This window comes from Xiphophorus maculatus, chromosome 22, assembly GCF_002775205.1.
Source record: "Xiphophorus maculatus strain JP 163 A chromosome 22, X_maculatus-5.0-male, whole genome shotgun sequence".
Lineage (NCBI taxonomy): Eukaryota > Metazoa > Chordata > Actinopteri > Cyprinodontiformes > Poeciliidae > Xiphophorus > Xiphophorus maculatus.
The window spans coordinates 18,647,010-18,662,577 of record NC_036464.1 but is presented as its reverse complement, the minus strand read 5'-3'; the positions used below and the strand labels follow the sequence as shown (position 1 = coordinate 18,662,577).

The 15,568-nt window shown below is 42.1% G+C and overlaps 1 protein-coding gene across 1 annotated transcript in view; it reads left to right on the top strand.

Moving 5' to 3' along the window:
- The first annotated feature begins 2,888 nt into the window (after positions 1 to 2,888).
- The window catches only part of phyhipl (phytanoyl-CoA 2-hydroxylase interacting protein like), a 19,084-nt gene continuing 6,404 nt past the window's right edge, over positions 2,889 to 15,568 (top strand). The window contains exons 1-3 of the mRNA XM_005814341.2: positions 2,889 to 3,534; positions 12,668 to 12,855; positions 15,173 to 15,347. Of these exons, the coding sequence (XP_005814398.1) occupies positions 3,429 to 3,534; positions 12,668 to 12,855; positions 15,173 to 15,347 (469 nt within the window). The 5' untranslated portion in view covers positions 2,889 to 3,428. The remainder of the gene's footprint in view (positions 3,535 to 12,667; positions 12,856 to 15,172; positions 15,348 to 15,568) is intronic.

The window sequence follows — 15,568 nt, the reverse complement described above, 5'->3', positions numbered from 1 at the left end:
GCCTAAAATCTTTCTGCACCTTTCTCCCTGCTAATAATCCATCTGTCTGGGAGTATTACCATCATGTGGCCTTTAGGCACAGCAGAGTGAACAAATCAGAGAGGACAGCCAAAACACAGCATGCTGTGAGACAAAAGAAGATCCATAGCAGCAGAATAGGAGGGGGGGGGAAAAGTGAAATGGTCATTTTTGAGATGAAATAAAATCAGAAAATGTGTGCACTGGAGGAGGGAAGATCGGGCTTGGTAAGGAAGGAGGCAAAGGCCAAGCTGGAACTGGCCTGGTGTGAGTTACGCAGGACACAGAGTCGCTCTCCTTCTTCCTCCTGCAGCTCCTACTGGAAACACTGATGTTAACACAGGATGACTCTCGCTGGAGGGAGTACGGGTGGGTGGAGAGAGAGCAGGGCTGACAGGAAGGATGGATGGAGGTGGGATGGGAAAGAATCCTCTAGAATCGGGCAGTATTATCTTCACACCCTGCTGCTCCTGAACAAAAAATAAATAAAATGCAGTGCAGGCACTCAAGAATAATAAGTAATAAGTAGCAAGAAGACTGAGACTGAGTAAAAAGAAAAAAATGATTTAATCTGCTTTGGCTGAATCTACCGTAAGCTAAAGCAGCATCTCCCCCTCAGATAAAGATGCCTGTGTGTTTGATGGGATCTTCTGCCTGCCACTGGCCTTCACTTTTAATGAGTTTCATTTCCCAGGCCGGAAATTTGAGCCAGATGCAGCAATGCCCAGATGAAATCTGAACGAGGCTGCATCTGAATGCCATAGTGATTACAAGCTTACCGGGAGTTTAATTCACCTGCCCAACATAACCCCGTTTTTTAAATCCTCGAAGCCCTATGAAAATGCTCACCAGCTACTTTACCGTGGACCGAGTGGAAACAAGGAATTGGTACAAAGCTTTATTTTCCTCTGTTGTGTTACTTAAGATGACGATGCCGTCTTAATGCACCCCATCAGCTGAGATGAAGTGCCTAACCTCCTAAAAACTGTCCCCATGCATTTCATTATGCTGCAGTTTCCTTCGTTGGCGTTTTCTGCCAAGCAGATCTGAGGGCACAGCTGCAGAATGCGTTGTCAGTGGAATAGATAATCGCTTTGTGGCCGCGCCTTTTGTGGCACAGGGAGAAGCCATAACAAATAGAAAGTGACACTGCATCACTGTGGTGTTCCTCTGTAGTGCATAGAAGCAAAACCACTTTAGCGAATGTGTGGACAACAGTGACTCTAGCATGATCAACATTTTTATTTTTTATTTTTTTGCGTGGTGAAGCGATGACCCAGAGGCGCCTGTGGCCCGTTTAACCACAAAATGTGGGGCAGTTGACCTTTTATGTCTTAAGAAGTCTCTCTTCCTGTGGATAACCTGAGTAGACGCCCAACTGAGACCATTACAGTGCCTTCCAAAAAGTATGCACAGCCCATTATCTCATATTACAATTGTCAATGTAATTTGTTAAGATTTCAGAACACAACCAAATTGTAAGCAATCAAAACCACAATGCAGCTGGAGGATTAAACAGAGCGTAGTAAATAAAAGTCAATTAAGTTGACCCAGGCGTGCTTAAATCTGATGAGACACAACTTCTCCATCTCTTTCAACAATCAAAGCATTGAACGGCCGGTCGATAGGGGGCGCTGTTCAATGCGTCCCCTATTACGTGGAAGGGGAGGACGGCTTATAAAGACGACCTATAAAGATTTTTAAAATAGCCTATTATATTAGCGAGTTTTCTTTTATATTGTGTGCCTAAAAATGTAATCTGAATTAAGACATTTCCACAGACTGACTCTCCTCGACAGACATCTGCCAGTTCTTTTCTGCAGCGAGACTGACAGTGCCCGACAGGTGAAGCTAAGCAGCCAATCGTGCGTGGTTGCTCTGGAAAAATAATAAACATTTGACCAATCAGCATCACTGATTTCAATGTTTTGAAGCCGCTTAGCCGGAAAGTTTTGCGTCGCCATGGTGATAAAGTTAATAGTGGTGACAACGGCAGTTGAATTCCCCACTTTGAATGACGGAGCAGGACTTTCTGGATGGCTGGTAACACTCTCTCTATGGCCCTGGACGGTAAGCTACAGTTTCTGTTCCTCTGCGCGTTTTTATTAGTTTTAGCGACTGTACTTTTTTTGTTGTTTGCGTTTTCTGTTTCAGCTGCTGTCATTTATTCGTTGCTGATAATCAGTTATGAATGTTGTCATGGTTTATCTGAGGAACCACAGCAATGCTAAAAACAAAGCACTTTCCTCTGGTTATCAAAATGCTAATGCTGCTCTGGATAAATGTTGCTAAGATTTCTTTTTCTAAAAAAAAAGTTATAACAATGATGTGCTTGTTGCCTTCTTTGCGTTTCTCCTGCTATTGTATTGGTTGATATAGTAATGTTTAGGTTCTAATTGTTAGAAATTTAAACTTCTAAACTGGCTTGGATTAGTTTGGTATTTTTCACAATTGTGAGTCTGATTCAGAGTTAACTGGCATTTATATGAATACTATATATTTTGCAAGTTAGTGATCAGACCTTTTACTTTTAGCTAATCTAATCTTTCATGTTATTTTTGCTGTATGAACAAATATTATTGTGCAATAGGAAGGGAAGGAGGATCTATTGGCACGTCAGCCCCTCCAAGAGATATTTTTCACCAGCCTCCACTGCTGACCCATAGAATGGTACATTAAGCTTGGTCATCCATTAGCATTATTTAATAGTAAATTAAAGTCCCCCAGCTCATTATGGCACGGCCCACTTGCACCTGCGCTCCGAAACCAGAGAGGGTTACACCTTACCAAATAAGGACATGTGGTAAAGCTGCGCTGGGATGACGTTGGACGTGAAAATGGAAAAAAAAAAAGAGCCAGTCCATGTGAGCTCGGTTCAGATGCAGACAGAAAACAGAGGGGGAACACCGGCCTAATCTGGTTACATAAGAAGCCACTGAGTCTGCAGACTCCCTCTGCGGTAATCCTCTGAACTATTCATGTTCAATTGTCCCGAGGCGACACACTTAACGCACAGGGCGCAGTCACTTTGCGCACACTTGTGGCTCCGTGCGGCTCTTTGCAGACGCACAGTCTCTGTGCAGTAAAAAAAAAAAAAAGTGCTGGAAGCGGGTAGCGATCGGTGGCTACAGTCGGCGTATTAACGCGTTCTCTGCTGCAGAGGCTGCCGTTGCCTCTTTTTGCAGCTGGCGGCTCATTGCGCTGTTGGGGCCGTGACGATTCCGCTGACGCGCCACTAGCCGCACCACCCAGGAGACAGAAGAGGAGAGCGACCGAGCGGGGCTGGACACCGGACTCTTTCTTCTCCTCCTTCCTCTTCTAAACGCGGGCGGACGGCTTTTTGTCCACCTGCAAGTCGATATTTACGCAGCAATCAAAGCGGCAGCATCACCCCCGACTCCCCAGCAGCCATGGAGGTACCAGGCTTTGCGCACAATATCACCAGCCCGTTAAGTCCCTGCGAGGGGATGATCAAGGACCTGAGTCTGGATTCCATACAGTTGTGCGAAAGAGACGGTGAGTGTGTGTTACTGTAGTTCTTAAGTGGAAGGGAGTGGGGCGAAAGGGGGCAATATAAACGCTGCTCTTAGTTGGAGAACCCGTGTAGTTTGCATGAGGGAGGAGGGCCGGTGACTCCGCAGGTTGCTTAGGCAGATAAATTCTGCGCTTTATATCTGGTGCTGGTGGAGAGAACATAGCTGAATACATTTACATTAATAATGGAGAAGAAGTCTTTTGTTGGAAATAACTGTCTGTCTCTGCAGACTGAGCGCGCACATGTTGGCAACTGATAAGCGCCTTTTCATTTCAGCACCACAGGCGTGAACAGAGAAAGGCACCAACCCCGCCTATAGCTTATCATTACTTCTGTTCATTTTCTCTTTGAGAAGACCCCGCAGCCTCCCCTCCAGCCCCCTCGCCAGTTCGTTTGCAGTAACTTCTCTGCATTGTACTGTATAGCTCAAAATGTCACAGTAGTGTCATATCTCATTAAGCCACGTTTGTGGTCTGTGACTGACTTCTCATCAAGGTCCAAAGTTATAGAATTAGGAGGCAGGAAGAACGTCGTTTTAAATATTGCATGCTGCACATCTGAGAGTTAAAATTGAATTTGTTCATATTCCTCATGTGAAACAGTTGATGCTGGAAGGAGAGGAAGGGGGGAGGGGGGCGGGGAGAGCAAGTCATCATGAGAAGAGAATGAAAAGCGAAAACATGGCTGCACCCACAAGAGCGTGCACAGGCGGTGCAGCCCCACACACCCATCAATGCAATTACACAGCACTGATTCCACATCTGAGGCTTGGTCACAGAGATGCCAGTTCACACAGATTAATTGTAGATTAATTCACTGATGCACCAATGAAATATGTTGACATTGTTTAATATATATATATCTATATGTATATAGATATATATATATATATTTTTAAATGACTGGTTGATTGACTGGAGAAGCCAGTGGTTTATCTCCATTAATGCTCCCCCAGCAATAGTGGCACGCTTTCTCCTTTACCACATCTACTTCACATGCTGCAATACAACGGGATGCATCCGTATCCCCTTGGTGCTTTGTTGCTATCTTTCTAGCGCTTTCATGTCAGTAGATTTTCCAGGCAGGGTTTTAGGGTGAGTCTCGTGTTTGCAGCACAGTTACTCGTGGAAGTAGTAGCTAAGTCTTTGTCCTTGAGACGCCCACATGCTCTCTGTTGCTGTGTTGCTCCGTCAACAATGTCCACTCTCTTTCTCAACACAAGATGGGTTGTTGTGATTTAAAATATTCATGTGATGTATCACTTGGAACAACGGTAGTGTTGTAATAACCATTTGCAAGCCTTTATCATGTCATTATGTTTCAATGGCTGCACAGTGGCGCAGTTGGTAGCACTGTTGCCTTGCAGCAAGAAGGTCCTGGGTTTGATTCCTGGGTTCGATTCCCGGCTGGGGTCTTTCTGCATGGAGTTTGCATGTTCTCCCTGTGCATGCATGGGTTCTCTCTGGGTACTCTGGCTTCCACCCACAGTCCAAAAAACATGACTGTCAGGTTAATTGGTCTCTTTAAATTCTCCCTCGGTGTGCGTGTGCATGGTTGTTTGTCCTGTATGTCTCTGTGTTGCCCTGCGACAGACTGGCGACCTGTCCATGGTGTACCCCGCCTCTCGCCTGGAACGTAGCTGGAGATAGGCACCAGCAACCCTCCCGACCCCTTTAGGGACAAAGGGTGAACAGAAAATGGATGGATGGGTATGTTTTAATGTTAAAAAAGTACCAAATCTTTATGGAGTTATTGCCAGACCTCAGTCTAAAATCTAAGGTTTGGTTTTGATATATGCACAAAAAAGAAACTATTTATTTATGTATTTATTTTTTGTTCATGTTGTTTAGTTTTATGAGGCACATACTGATTATTGCCAGCCCTGTGGAACCAACATGAACGGACCTTTACTGCCACAGTAACCTCCTGACCTTAAATTCAAGCTCACCTTGGTTTTGGTTATGCTGCAGGGCAATGATTCACACTGAGCCCTTTAGATGTCCACTTCTGAAGGACTCAATTAAAAATAAAATTGAGGTCTTGGACTAAGTGTGAACTAAATTCATTGAGGTTCTGTTGGATGACCTTAAACAGGCCATACATGGTGTGGCTGAATTAAGATAATTTTCCAAAGACTAGGTCACAGTTCCCTCACAGCAATGTAAAAGACAGTAATCATACATGGTTGATGGCAGATAAACAGTAATCAGGTTTGAGGGTTAATTATGTTCAGAAATAGGCGGCTTGCTTTGGGTAGCTTTTTCTCATAATGAGTGAAAACATTATGTTGTATTTTTTTCAGACAGTCTTTGCCGAATTTTGAAATTAGTTGAAGAGCTGAACCGTCTAAGTGTGACAACGAGCAAAAACAAAAAAAAGTCAGTACAGTGGCATAGACTTTGTTGAAGATAAACACACAAACTTAAAGCAGCTCCAACTGTTTGAGTTGGATCGTGTAGACACTTCATGCTTTCATTTCAGCTGGTACCGTGTGCATGAAATTCCTCCCAGAAAGTCATTGTACTCCTCACTTTCTCTCTCGCATCCACGTTCACCCTCCTTGGAAACCCGGCGTCATCACATCGGGTCGATGCCGACCGCATCCATTTCTGTTTTACTTTCTAAATTTATCCGAATCCCCATTAATATTTAATTGACCGCGTGAGAGGCTCGAACGCCCATGCTGACCCAGCGGAATGAACGCACGGAGTGCTCTCACACACACACACGGAGGTCTGTTAGAGCTTTTCAATGCACAGTGGGAAACAAGTTGTTTCTGTGTTCCCTGTGTCAGAGACGGGGTTAATGGTTCACTGTACTCATGTGGCTGTGACATGTGTATCTTCAGCACTCAGGGGTGGGGGATGTTTTACTGAGGGCAAAACTGCAGAATGAGTTGAAGTGAATAAGTTAGACTTGTATTGAGTTGTGTTACTGTTTTGGTGTCATGTCCTTCACCAGTCTATGAATGCAACTCATCAGGGTGTGAAACGTCCCATCTTCTTCTGTGGTGAAGAATCCTTCCTCTTGAGCTGTGGGTTTTTGCAGCTGCCGTCAACCTCTGGGGTGCTACTGCTCTCTATGGTTCATCTGGGGTAGGTTGTAAATAGAAATAGGTTCTTTATAAGCGCACCTGGACTATGAGTTAAACAAATAAAATGGCCGACATGATCAGCTTTTGCTGTTCTGGAAAACAGCAAAACAATGTTTTCTGAAAACTACAAATATATACTGTATATATATAATAATAAATAAAAAATAATAAAAAGCTATTTATTTTTATTGAGCATGGCTAAAGGTGGAAAAAATAACTTAACCCTAATGCAGCGCACTGTTTATCACACTCTGAAAGATGTTTTTGCCATTGGCAGCTTCTCAGGCTCACAGCATGGCTCCTATCACAGCCTAGCCTGTGCTACAGCTAAAAGAAAGCTGTGATCTATTTTTTTTTCTCCAAAGGGCTCTGAGTATCTATGCTGACTAATATCGCCTTCTTCTTGTTTACAGCTCAATTTTAGACTAATTTTAGGTGCACACTTAGACGCGCATGAAGCACAAAGCTTCATGCGCGTCTAAGTGTGCACCTCTGCTGTCAAACTACCATCTAGATTTTTATTTCTCTCAAACTCGCTACGATCAGAGCTCTCAAATGGAGCTTTAGTCATACATGGTGGACATGGCAACCACACAGAGATCAAATCACAGCTGTTCAGACAGACTGAATTGAAGCAGTGAAGCCGGCTGAAATTTAACACTCATTATCTCCAGGTGTGACTAGATGGAGCTGCATAGGCATCTTAACAAGATATTTATTGATGTTTTATCTTTTTACATCTCTTGAGTATGAACTACTTTCCCAGCAAAAGTAGTTGCAGACAATAAGATTGTGTGTTTTGAGTTTAAATCATTTTGGCCGACTAGTTTCCTGCAGAGCAGCCGTCTCTGCATCCCGACATGCGGTGCTCTGCTGAGGCATGCAGAGGTCTCCTGGGTTTGTTGCAGTCTCCTCTGGGAGCTGCATAATTAATCTGTGCTTCTGAACTCTTAAATAATGACTCATAAACTGCCTCAATTTTGCTTAATCATGACGAGCCAAAGCCCAGCCTCCTTCTTCCGTGCAGCAGTCCGTTAAGAGCATCAGGCAAAACAACAGAAGTGCATCGTAATATGTCTTTGTGGTAACATTACACGGCGGCCAAATTAAACGTTAAGCGAATCCAAGTAGATGGAGCCAAGGGCGTAAGGCTGGCAGATTAATTTAAGTCTAGATGAGGGTGAAGGCCTCCTGTGAGAGACTGAACAGTTTACTCGTTCTCACAGCCTGACCTTCATCCAGCTTGACTCTCGCCTCCATTTTTCATCCTGCGCTCTCTGAGTCCCCGAAGGTTTAAAGCTGACTTCAGTTTCCCACAGAAAGGGCCTGGCTTATCTTGTTTACATCTAGTGGTTTTGGTCTTACAGTGCCCTGAAAACAGAGTTTTCATACCCCTTGAGCATTTTCCAAAAAATAAATTAAAAAATCCCATTACCTCCTCAAATTTTAATGCCTTTTATTGGGATTATGTGCTATAGGAAAAGACAAAGTAGACCATTTAAGAAGCGGTGTGTGAGGTGGGGAACTCGAATGCAAGCAAGAGGAAGGCAGGTTCATGAGATTTGTTTAGTAGAAAACAAACTGATGAACAAACAGACACAACAGAAAGGAGGAAGATGGGGGGGAAGGATTTGCCAGTCTGTGCATTAAAATCTTCTCTTCGCCGTCACTGATCGGCCCACCTGCCAGTCCCAATTTATAGCAGATAATCAAAGACTCAATATTCTGGACGTTTGCAGTGGCAGGAGTGAAGGAGGACTGAGAGAGCACTACTGACTTTGTTTTAAGACGTCTAGCTACTCTGTAAAGCTTTGTGTGTGCATAACTAAGTAAATAACATGAGAGTTCATATTATTTCTTATCAAAGGTGGTCCTGGCCTGTTTGGCTCCCTGTGTGAACAACCCTCAACTCCTCAATCCTCACCCACGTTGAGTAATGCATTAGGCCCTGTCATAACTCATAACATTCACATCCCAAGGGGCTGGTGGGGTGGAGGTTTCCTGCCGCTCTGGGTGGTTGCCCATGTTGCCCCAGTTAGAAACCACCAAAAATAACTAAATTAAGCTGTATTTTGCTCATTCAAGTACGTTGTCTATTTACAAATGTGGATGAAAAGTGATCTTAGGTTTATGCAGATTTGCCTGTGATATCTGCAAATGTTTTGTATCTCACTTGTTCAAGAAGTTATCTTTGACGTCCAAGATTTAGTTACTCTTGGTTTTCAGTCGGTAAAAAAAGATGCATTTAATACTTTTGCACAAATTGTGTGACAAATATCCAAATTAGTGAACTTTATTTTACCTGTGTATTTTGTAGAATCATAAGCAAAGGAGTTGTTTATGGTAAGTTACTCTCCATACTGAGAGTAACGTATAACAAACAGTGGAAAACACCATCCCTGTGGTGGAACATGTTGGTGGCAGTATCATGATGTGGGAAGACTTTTCTCCAACGGGGACAGGGAAGTTGATAAGAGCTTGATGGGAAGATAAATGGAAGTAAATATGGAGAAATCCTGGGAGAAAAATACTTAAAAGTTGTCAAAGACCTGAGACTGATTGTGGAAGTTCATGCATGTACTGGTTGTAAAAACAAAACCAGGAAGCCATGTGTCCTTTTTCTTCCAAGATAAGTTTTCCCTCCATTTTTGTTGCTCCATTACATAAAATACTCCTAAAATCCACTGCAGTTTGTTGTATTGCCACATTTTAAGTTCTCTGAGGTAGACTAGATTGGTGGTGAACAAAGATTTGCATGAAAGTTCTAACTTATGGTTTTTAAGGGCAGTATTACGGCACGTTAGTGAAGGCTGAGTGTGTTGGTATGAAGACAGTTTGCAAATGAATTAGGTGAGCAGTGGAGTAAACAGGAGATGAGTCAGCATCCTGTAGTCACCTGAAGGCAGGAGGGTAAAAATCTTCACAGGATTTAGCTTAGAAGGAAAATATTATTGTTGACGACACATGGAAACGGAAGAGTTTTTAGGGCTTTTAAATCCAGCAAGCAGAATTGGAAGAAAAGAAGTCTTTCCCAAATGAGATGAGTTACACAACAATAACCGTAAAGGGAAACCAGAGAAAAAGTTCTTGTATGCTTCTGCAGCTATATTTAATTTTTGCATAAGGCAGATGTCAAAAAATGACAACAAAGGTTATATTTTTTTTCCTGACTTCGGTAAAGGTCAGCACCATCCAGTTTCCGATGGGACTTTACGGCGCTTGCATTACTGTCTGGTCTGCAGTGACTTGATGAAACACTTCCTCTCTGAGCTGTGGCCCGTCACGTCTTGCGCTGACCCCCTCAGTCTGAGCCAAATGACTCAGCTCAGTGGGGTCTTGTTTTAATGAGTTGGACACATTAAACCACCAGCAGGACAGGACAGGAGGTTTTCCACCAATCAGCAGGGAGAGGACTGGGCGTGTCCTGTGGACTTTGAGAAGTCAGGCCAAGTGCACTCAGAAAGAGGGCTGCTTATCAGGAGCTGCTTTATTCCCCGTGCCTCATAAACTGACAGCAGACAAGCATACTGAATATTAAAATACAGGAACTTAGACTGTGGCGTTATCCTAAACTGATCAGTTTTGCAAGCATTCTTCACATTTTGTCATATTAAAACCACAAAGTGCAATATGTGCTGCTGAGATACCAAACAATTCTTTTTTTTCTTTTTTATTTGGTGAATTGTAAAGAAAATGAGAAACTGGTTTCAAAATTTCTCTACAAACATCTGAAAAGTGTTTGTAGAGAACACTTTCCCTAACTGAAGACAGGGAAATGGCTGAAGCAGTGGTGACTGGTGCACAGGGGGCGCTGTGGCGCAGCGTTCCCTGACTTGGGGGTGAAATAAAATCTAAAAAGGACTTATTTGGGTGATAAAAATGGTATTGGCCTATTTTCCTTAAGAGTGTGTGCTTACATAATCTGAATTATCATTTCTGCCTTAACACATAACATAACTCATTCAACGTTCAATTTACCTTGACCGACTACTACAACTGGATAGGGACCCAGTAGCGGCGCTAAATGGCCAATCATGTGTGGTTGCAAGGGAAAAATAATAAACATTTGGCCAATCAGTATCGCTGAATTTAATGTCTTTGGCTCTCTGGAATTCGGCCCTGTCCGGAAGATGCTGGAAAGTTTTGGGTCGATATGGGAATATATTTGATAACAATGGCAGTTGAAGGGAAGTTTAGACCAAATTCTCTTCCTCCAGTGACAGTCGCAGTTTACAGATGGTTGGTAAGCTACAGCTTATGTTCTTCAGTGTTTCATTATTTTTAGCTGCCATATATTACTTTGTTCTTTTTCGTTGTTTTTTTTTTTATCAGCCACAATCATTTGGTCTTTGCTGATGATTAATTATCACAGTTCCTGGATGGGGCAGATGTGTCCTGCTGGGACAAATGCTTGTTGTCACACTTTATTTTCAAAAAAATCTTATGCGAGGCCTTTCAAAACAGATGCAAATTGATGTGAAATTTTAGGCACAACATTTATTGTCTTGTCTTTTATTAACTTTGTTTTTAGCTTTCATTTTAATTTTGTAGTAAACAAGACGATAAGTATCAGGTGAGTTTTACTCTAAACATTCACTCTGGTAACTTGGCAGCAAGAGTTTCCAAAGGAACATCAAATTAATTAGCTGCAGTGGATTTCATTGAGAGTTCTGATTGCAAATCCGTGCCACACTTATTTGTTTAATTTGCAAAATAGCTTTGAAGTCCGTACGTAGTTTTCCTTTTACTTCATTATGCATTACTTTGTGTTGGTATATTAAATAATAACCAGTTTAAAGTAGATCAAAGATAATTTTACAAGGTCCAGTGGTTCATTTTGGGATGCTGTTGACATGTTTTATGGCAAATTATTTTTTGAAAACACTCTGGGGACCAAGAGGGAAAATAAGTAAGGGCTTTAATTGGGAAAAGGCAGTGATTGCAGGGTTTTTTTTTCCTGCTTTCTGTGCTCATGCAATACGGTGAGTGTTAAAAGCTACCCTTTGCTCGTCTAATTTTAAGAAAATCAATCCACAAAAGCTGCACTGTTTGACAATTACTTGGAGGTGAGGCGTTAGAGTGCACAAACCCAATTACCAGCCCACTCTTTTATCTCTGCCTCTGCCGGCAAACGAACGGAGATGGATTTTCCATGCTCCACTACTCCAGCTATTGTTAACCCTCTATAGAGCCCGGTCATATTGAACATTACCCCCCCAAACACAGGATTCTTGAATTTTTACGCACTGTTGTGTGCAGACCCCAGAGCATACACAGCAAATGCATTGTTGCCATGCCAAGTGGGCGTCTCAAAGTCCGTACTCTGTCTTACGTGACAAAGCTCTTATTCAGCTGGGTTTTGTTTTTCCATCAGCCTCTGGGTGAACTTTGAGTTGTAAAGCCGTTGGCAGGCGTGTAGCAGAGAAAATGTGAGATTTGTTGCAACGCATTGGGTTTTTGGTAAGAGGCCAAATGGGTTAGTGACACTGTGGCAATAACGTGACCCCGATTACTGTTCGAATGCCCTTGCTTCTGCAGAAGATTCATAAAACCGATGAGGCCGCTTAGAAGAGACGGGAGTTGAGTATCGGATTTGCAACGCTGCTGAGGCTCTGTAAAGCAGATATGTGCACAAGCGTGCAGAGAGTGGTGTTTCCATGGCAGCGTATACAGTACGCAGCTCTGTCCCGCTGTGCATTTTGATGGCTATACTGTAAATGCTCCGTGCTGAATAGCTACTGCAGTTTTTTCTTTATTTTTATTTTTTGGTAAGCTTTAGCCATTCCACTGTGCAGGCTGACTATAAATGCGTGGAGTCAGGGTTTTTTGGTTTTGAACTGTGTACATGAAATGGCGATTTATGATCACCTCTGGGTCGTTGTAAGCAAATATTCAAGCAGCGAGTGTAATTATTCAAAGAATTTTTAGTCATTTAATCCCATTTTGCTATTCTATTATGCTGTTCCATGTTGACAGTCTTTTTTTTCCGTCTTCTTTCTTTTTTTTTTTCAATTACACAGATAGCAAATCCCAGGATGGCAGCATGGAAGAACTCCCTGTTCCTCAGAACATCAAAATCAGCAACATCACTTGTGACTCCTTTAAGATCTGCTGGGATATGGAGGCACGCAGCAAGGAACGCATTACACACTACTTCATTGACCTGAATAAGAAGGAGAACAAAAACTCAAACAAGTTCAAACACAAGGTAACGAAGGCGCGAGTCAGACACATAAACAACCTTTCAAAGGTGATGCCACTGGGAGATGAATCACCAAGCAGGCTGTTATTATGGCCTTTTGAAGATAAACAATAGGCTCTTTACTGGTACATTTTCTCAAAATAATTGAATTAAGAACGCGAATCACCCTCTGAAATGGCTTTTTTATTTTATTATTGGTAAAAAAAAAATTCTTATCAAATTATGAGTCGTGACAATCAGTTTAACAAAGCAGGTCCTACTCTGTGCATCACAGCTCAACTTTTATTAGTTTCATGTCTCCTATGTTTAAAGATGGATGCACATTATATCTAACATAACCACTTTGATGACAAAACAAACAATAGCCAAATTTGTGCTGCTCAAATTATTTTCATTTCATATTTGATTTATATGTAGAGAGACTCTTGTATCAATTATGCATGTTTAAACATATTAAAATAATTTTTTTCAAATTCAGCTATCTATGATCAAAGATTTTGCTTTGAACAATTATGAATGATGTGTAGCACATCAATGGAGGTGTAGAAAACGGACATTTGGGATCTTTCTGGTTACAAACATAACTAGACAGTAGTTATTCTTATTTATTTATTTTACAAAAGAGCAATGGTCTTTAGCACAAATGTGTATGTTTCTATAAGTTAAATAATATGAAGCTTCCATAGTCATGCACAGCCAGTATTCAGAGCAACATGAACGTGATTTTAGCTTATAATGAATATTCAGAAACGATTACTTATTATAGTATTAAAGTGCGTTCTTAAAGTGCAGATTTAAGAACGCACTTTAACTTAAGACTATCATAATTAAATTGATAAATACTTATTTTCCAGCGCACTATAAATGGAGTGGTGGAGGTTTATTTCAAATGATATCAAAATATTCATCAGATGGGCGTGCCGTGGTGGCGGAGGGGTTAGCGCGACCCACATTCAGAGGCAACGTGTCCTCGACGCGGCTGTCGCGGGTTCGACTCCCGGACCCGACGACGTTTACTGCATGTCTTCCCCCCTCTGCTTCCCCCTTTCCTGTCAGCCTACTTTAAAAAAGGGACACTAGAGCCCACAAAAAGACCCCTTGCAGGGGCGATAAAAAATATTCATCAGATGATGCAATTTTGTAGTAAAATGCGTAAATTCATACCAGATTTATTTTAAGTTGCCGTTCTCCATTAGCACACTGCAGTGACGTTTTACTGTTGATTCACTGATTTCAAAAACAATGTTCAACGTCTTTTTTTATATTATTATTTTATCGTACTTTATATGAATGAAGTGACAGAATACGATCAAATCTTAATGTCATTTAAATGAAAAGCATTGCTCATTCTCTCTGAAACAAAGATAAAATATGCAAATGCTTATAAATACCCGAATATCTATATAGTATCTATATTTGTAACTTTGTGTTCCTCAAGTCTGTTTTTACATACATGATGCACTTGGAAGTGGTGGAGACATTTTAAAAATATTGGGAAATTAACATTTAAATCAGATTTTAGACACAGTATGAGAAAGTGTGTAAAGGTTTAGGGTTTTATTCCATGTCTGAATAAATATGGGGAAAGGGGGTGGTATCCATCCCATTACAACCTTGTACATTTTTGCAAGGGTTAATGAATGCAGAATTACTGAAGTTTTGCATTAGCTGTAGTAACGGGGTAAAAAAAAATTGTATGAATGTTTTTGCTGCATTAAGAAATTTCTGTCCTTACTTTACTTTAGTACTTTTTTCTTTTAAATAAAGGTGGAGTTTAGCTCAACTTGGCCGCTCTTTGAGAGCTTAAAGAAGATTCCTTTCAAGGTGGTTTTGACTTCAGGACACTAACACCAGATGCTCTGATTGGCTAACGACGCCTTCACAACTCTGCGGCACTAAAACAGACCCTGCTTTGTGTCTGTTTTAGTAATTATTTAACATTTGGTTCATCAGCCGCCTTCTTTCTGTATTTTATTTTATTTGAGTTGCTGCAGAGAACCTCTCCTCTTTCTGCCTTGTTGTAGCGGGATGACTCTGTTGCTAGGCAGGAGCTGTCGGTCCAATCACTGAGCTGCTAAGACCAACTGATACCTGTGTGGCGGTGGTTGGAGGGGCGGGAGGGTTGTTGATGAAATTTGACTGAGCATTTTGGGTATAGAAACGATCTGGTCAGACATGAGTCTGCACATCTCTGCATGTAGCTGGAAAGAAAAAAGAAAAGACACATACATGGTCAATCTCCTTCTGAGTAATTACGTGTCAAGGTTGACCTTTTTTTGCTCCTTTCCTTGCCTGTCATCCTGTTTCCCTTCTCTGTACCCAGGACGTTCCCACTAAGCTCGTGGCCAAGGCAGTGCCCCTGCCCATGACAGTCCGGGGCCACTGGTTCCTGAGCCCCCGCACAGAGTACACTGTGGCCGTCCAGACTGCGTCCAAGCAGACCGATGGGGACTACACCGTCTCCGAGTGGAGCGAGATCATTGAGTTCTGCACTGCCGGTGTGTACACAACTCAACTCACAGTCCACGTAGCGCATGTCCTCGATCGACCTCCGTCAGAGCCGCCTTTTCAGGTTTTGGAGGGGACAAACTGTACGAAATACACACAGAAATACAGAAGATGGCATTGGGAGGGGGAATATTAAAGGAAGTCTGCAATGATTTGAGGAGCAGATCAATAGAGGAGTGGAGGAGGATGAGAAAATAGAGGGATTAAAGGA